This window comes from Pollicipes pollicipes, unplaced genomic scaffold (genome assembly GCF_011947565.3).
Source record: "Pollicipes pollicipes isolate AB1234 unplaced genomic scaffold, Ppol_2.1 Scaffold_7254;HRSCAF=8740_pilon_pilon_pilon, whole genome shotgun sequence".
Classification (NCBI taxonomy): Eukaryota; Metazoa; Arthropoda; class Thecostraca; order Pollicipedomorpha; family Pollicipedidae; genus Pollicipes; species Pollicipes pollicipes.
In genome coordinates this window covers 164,988-171,123 of record NW_023597049.1, presented here as the reverse complement: position 1 = coordinate 171,123, position 6,136 = coordinate 164,988, and the positions used below count along the sequence as shown (strand labels likewise).

At 48.8% G+C, this 6,136-nt stretch overlaps 1 protein-coding gene across 1 annotated transcript; it reads left to right on the top strand.

Annotated features, from left to right (window-relative positions):
- Window positions 1–2,283: 2,283 nt before the first annotated feature.
- LOC119110992 (tubulin alpha-1D chain-like) lies at window positions 2,284–3,789 on the top strand. The gene has a single exon (XM_037234806.1). It carries the CDS (start codon window positions 2,398–2,400, stop codon window positions 3,748–3,750), a length of 1,353 nt encoding a protein of 450 aa, XP_037090701.1. The 5' UTR covers window positions 2,284–2,397; the 3' UTR covers window positions 3,751–3,789.
- The last annotated feature ends 2,347 nt before the right edge of the window (window positions 3,790–6,136 follow it).

The following is a 6,136-nucleotide window of genomic DNA, read 5'->3' as shown; positions in this document are numbered from 1 at the left end:
TGGACGAAGACATCACACAGACAAAATGGTACGCATGGTAATGCGTAGCATTTTGTTATGCGTAGCATGGTAATGCGTAGCATGGGGCACCACGCATCCCTCAACAAAGCGAACGTATTCATGGTCGTGTATGTACGGTAGCCCCGGGAGTACGGGCTTCCTTCCCCAATTACCAAATTTATAGCATGCATAGATATGTACTCGACAGAATAAGCTGGACCAAAACAATGCCATATTGACCGGTCACGTAGTTACGCCCCCCCCCCCCCCCCTTCCCCTATTAATGAAATTCTGCGTAGGCACCTGGACGTATTGCACAAAATAACCACTAGCCTGACTGCAGCTGCCACTGCCCGCTCCCCGAGCACGTGGAGTAGTTCAAGTGCTGGGGCCTCCTGCCAATCCTGAATACAAATGGGCTGCGCTGGCACTTGCTGGAGTTAGAAACTGAAGTGATTGCACTTCTGCCTGGATGCTCTCTAATCGCTTACCATGCCAAGGTCATGAATAAGGCTGCCGACATAATCGTCAGGGGGACGTTTGGTGAGCACGTTGACGTGGACAGCGGCATTGTATTCATCTCCGTTCTCAACACAAATTTGGCATGAGTCTGGAAACTAAATTATGTGCACTATGAACGGGAATCATGCTCGGGGACAGGAGTTATTTGACATGTTGGTAAATTTTGTGGACTGTACACACACACACACACACACACACAACGACACACACACACACACAACACACACACACACACAACACACACACACACACACACACACACCACACACACACACACACACCACACACACACACACACACACACACACACACACACACACACACACACACACACACACACACACCACACACACACACACACACACACACACACACAATCACTTCTAGCTGTTTGCAGGCTTAGGGTCGATAAGTAAGCGAATCTAATTTCAGGCCACCTCCGTGGCTCATGGCGTTCCTTTCACCACGTGCAATGCTCTCGGTTCGATACGCTTCGCTTTCTTCGATTGGATTCACGTAATGATCAGAGCGGATAAATGCTGTCAGGAATCAATGTCTGGCTGTTTGTATATGAGTGTGTATGTCACTAATCAGCATTTAGTTCCCAAACGTGCTCAATGCATAATAACCTGACGTAAGCCAGCTTTTTTAATTCTTCCTGTGATTTACTGGCTTCGATGCTTTTCGCACATTTCCAAACGCAATCCGATGGCAGCCTTAGGGTCCTGTTCTGATACGGGCCCGTGGGTACTTGTGATCACTCTACCACAAAGGGATGTTTTTGTCGCAACTGCAAATGAACTAGGTGCATACCTCGCGCTCACATATTTGTGTTATGTCATGCGTTACTGCGCATAAAACGTCGTTCCTGCTTCCGATCAACTGAAATGCCGGCAAAACGTTTGAACAAACACATGACACAAATGATACCACTACTTGGCGTAGAACTGGTAAAATGACCCAGCAAACCCAGCCCACAATTATTAAGAGCCATTGTAAATTATTGTTGCTGTCATGTCCTCAAATAACCCGCCGTCAAACTCTTAGATAAAGATATACGGCATTAAATTCACGGGGATGTTCTGGTGAAACAACGATATCAAGCAATCGTATGGACTTACTGGAGTTTAATATTAAATTGGAGTAAAATGTTTAATATCTTTGATCACCGTCCAAAGATGGCTTGATATCCTTGTTTGACGAGAGCCTCCTGGTGTAAAGAAGGTCAGTTTTCAGCAAAAGAACTGATATTTGGAAAATCTGGTAATCGGTTGTTCAGTGCATTCGTGATGGACATCATTCATATACACAAGGCAGTAGTAAGAGCCTTATTCCTCGGAGAAAAACCAGGAGAATGGAGATATAGATGGGTTGATATTTCGGCAATGTGCCCTTATATGCCTATAGATATATTAATAACAGCAGAGTTATTCTGGCACTGTTTCGGTAAAGGCATCTTGACGAAATACCAACCCATCTGTATCTCCGTTGTCCTGGTTTTTCTCCGAGGAATAAGGCTGCTGCCACTCTCATAACCTGGACAAACTTGGCATTTGTTGCTCACAGACATGTCACATCTTTATAGGAAGGTTTCAACTGTAGTATAATGAAGGATATAAGCCATCCCAGACATAATCCCGGTAGGGCGGGAAATCTCAACCAATCAAAATCTCGGCATCCGATCACGAGACCACTTCTAAAAATCAAGACACCGAGCTTTTTTAGCTCGACCAACGCCAAAGCCATTTTCAGTTCCTTCTCTCCTTTGACGCTTGTTTCCCCAAATCGCATTCTGGAGCGAAGACTCCGTAACGCGTCTTCCCTCTAAATCGAGATCCATTCTTCTCTGTAAACGAAGTTGTAGCACCCTCAACAATGCGTGAGTGCATCTCCGTGCACGTCGGCCAGGCTGGCGTCCAGATTGGCAACGCCTGCTGGGAGTTGTATTGCTTGGAGCATGGCATTCAGCCCGATGGCCAGATGCCGTCAGACAAAACCGTCGGCGGTGGCGATGACAGCTTCAACACCTTCTTCAGCGAGACGGGTGCTGGGAAACACGTGCCCCGAGCAGTCTTTGTCGATCTAGAGCCGACCGTTGTGGATGAAGTGCGGTCGGGCACGTACCGCCAGCTGTTTCATCCGGAGCAGCTGATCACTGGCAAGGAAGACGCGGCCAACAACTATGCTCGCGGCCACTACACCATCGGCAAGGAGATCATCGATTTGGTTTTGGATAGGGTGAGGAAGCTTGCGGACCAGTGCACCGGCCTGCAGGGTTTCCTCATCTTCCACTGTTTCGGAGGAGGCACTGGTTCCGGCTTCACCTCACTGCTGATGGAGCGTTTGAGCGTTGATTACGGCAAGAAATCTAAGTTGGAGTTTGCTGTATATCCCGCTCCTCAGATTTCCACAGCCGTCGTTGAGCCTTACAACTCCATCCTGACCACTCACACCACATTGGAGCACTCGGACTGCGCCTTCATGGTTGACAACGAGGCCATCTACGACATATGCCGGAGGAATCTGGACATTGAACGTCCCACCTACACCAACCTCAACCGCCTGATTGGTCAGATCGTCTCCTCCATCACCGCCTCGCTCCGCTTCGACGGCGCCCTCAACGTCGACCTGACCGAGTTCCAAACGAACCTGGTGCCGTACCCACGCATCCACTTCCCGCTGGTCACTTACGCGCCGGTCATCTCCGCCGAGAAGGCCTACCACGAGCAACTGTCCGTCGCCGAGATAACCAACGCCTGCTTCGAGCCGGCAAACCAGATGGTCAAGTGCGACCCGCGCCACGGCAAGTACATGGCCTGCTGCATGCTATACCGCGGCGATGTTGTGCCAAAGGACGTCAACGCCGCCATTGCCACTATCAAGACCAAGCGGACTATCCAGTTCGTCGACTGGTGCCCCACTGGCTTCAAGGTGGGCATCAACTATCAGCCGCCGACAGTGGTGCCGGGCGGGGACCTGGCCAAGGTCCAACGGGCGTTGTGCATGCTCTCCAACACCACCGCCATTGCCGAGGCATGGGCCCGGCTCGACCACAAGTTTGACCTGATGTACTCCAAGCGCGCGTTTGTCCACTGGTACGTCGGCGAGGGCATGGAAGAGGGCGAGTTCTCCGAGGCTCGCGAAGATCTGGCTGCGCTGGAGAAGGATTTCGAGGAGGTCGGCATGGACTCTGTCGAAGGGGAAGCCGAAGAAGAAGAGGGCTACTAAAACGCGAAAATTGTCTGTTTTTTTCTGAATAAACAGCTTCCACATTCAACTGTAAACAGTTTTTTCTTCGCCAAAGAACAAGCACACACTGATTTGTATGTTGTCTGAGACTGAACGCTCATTGTTGCATGTCTCAAAAGGTATAACAAAACTATCGATCGTTCTCGATGGTAATGATCTTTGTTTTTATTCATAATTATGTATGAAAGGAGCGCTGTGGATTGTAATTCCATTCTGCTTATCATCACTTTTGGTTGTGGGGGCGGGGACGGGGACGAGGTAAGCCATAGGACACCCGCGTAAGCGTAGGAACGTTTAAGAAGTGTTGAGGGGGGGGGGGGGCGGGCTAGGTTGTACTTTAGGAGCTTTGACGTGGAGGCAAGTTTGGAGACGGGTGGGACGGGGAGACGGGTGGGAAGGAGAATGGCGATAGAGGTCTTTGTCCGCGCGTAATTCGCATAGCATATTTTCGTAATAATAAAATGTCATGGTTACTATGCTCGATATACACCTACCATTGTTTCCCACTAGTAAATAATGCTATCTAGTTGACTTCTCTATACCACTTGGTAAATAAGACTACCCAACTTCTAAAAATTATTTGCCCGCCTCAACATTGTCTCCCCTGGGGAGGCGAAATTTCTCGAGCGGGTAGACAGTGGGGGCCATTCGGAAGGAATCTGTCTTCAGTGTTTAGATGTCAGAATACCGCCTGGACAGAGCCTGGTCAGAATTTTGAGTTCGGATCAATGACTAATAGTTTGCTAGAGTTTTCATGTGCCACGAGAACGTACCATTTCGTCGAATGTCACACAAGACATGAGTTTATGTCGTTGCATTTTTGACAAAAATAAACTCAATTGCTGAAGATTTTATTTGTCATACAACGTGACAACAGTCATAAACCAGGATTTCCCCGTAAAAAACAGCCACGGAATGAAGGCCCTTTCGAATGCTCCTTGTCTGCGTCCTGCTCCCGTCCGCAGTTGGCGGGCGCTGTCCTACACCAGTTGTCCCCGTAAAACTGATTGCGAACTGATCGCGTGTCTGCTCTGCTGCATATTTACGGATCAGCATCACGCGTATCAGCAAGTGAGGCGGATGGGACGCATGCTACGACACCAATTTAAGAATTTGTCCCCTTGCATCACATCACAGTAAAAAATCAACTCTGGGAAATGCATGCCTCAGGCATGAGTTGGTGCCATGGGCAATCATCTCCTTTCTCCTTCCATATGACTTACATGGTTTGCTTTTCCACGTGGGACGAAGGTACACACTTTTCTTGAATAAGTTCTTCACCTATATCTTTCGTATGCGCGCGTAACCCTGCATTTTAGGAAAAACGTTGGCTTTTCATCTATTGCCAGCCTCTTATGCCACCTCCGCAAGAGTATGATTGAAAGCTTTCTGGCCAAAATTTTAGCTGTGTTTTGACATGAGTACCAGGCCGCGACCACCTTCTATTGTCAGTATTGTTGCCTCATTTGTCTGACAGACGCATATAACTGCTAAACATTTCATTAGGCTCCCTAAATGAACGCTAATTAAACCATATACAGAACGCATTGAATTATCATTTCATGTTTGTTCACTCTTCTTTTGCTTCGCAGCACAAAATCAATTGAACTAGCTCTACAGGCGTCAACCATGTGGCTCCCACGCGTTGCAAGCTTGCGATCGGTGGTCAACCGTTTGGGGTAGATATCACCCATATATTTACGCTGACGCTGGTTCCCGCAGGCGTGCCCGAGTGGTTCAGACTCACCACTCCAGCATATGACAGGCACCTAGGGTTAGGTCGGTGAAGCGGCTGGTTCGTTTGACCTGGCAGGTGCCCGCTAACGGGGAGCGACAGGGTCTTTACGATTAAACGGCGTTGCCGTGTCAATGCCTTAATGGCGCGTGAAACGTTCCAACGGACGGCTGTAGGCAAGATTGTTCGACGAGACGCGTTAAGTGGTAGTCTCAAGCAGTTCTCTTCGCAAGCCGTTTAGGCTGAAATAAAAAAGAAGGACTCGTGCATTTCTGAAAAACACTGACAAGCATTTCACGGCTCAACACAAGCAGCACTCAATAGTGGAAGGCGACAATCTTCTTATTTAAAACTTTTCTAGCATGGGGCTAGCAAACTTCGCCGTTTGTTGCAGCCTACTTGTTCACACAGGGCGCCGAATCATGACACCAAGATAAACACATTGTACACGCTGCATGGTACTCATGGTGCATGGTACTCCACTGGTACACCCCTGCTCGACGAGCGCACCTAGTGAACCCCTCTCCCTGAGATCAGAACCGTTCACAAAATGCCTCCCGCAATTTCATGGCTGTCTGATCGCCGTTGTCAGCAGCAGCAGTTGTCAGCACAAGAAACGTCTTTGTCTAA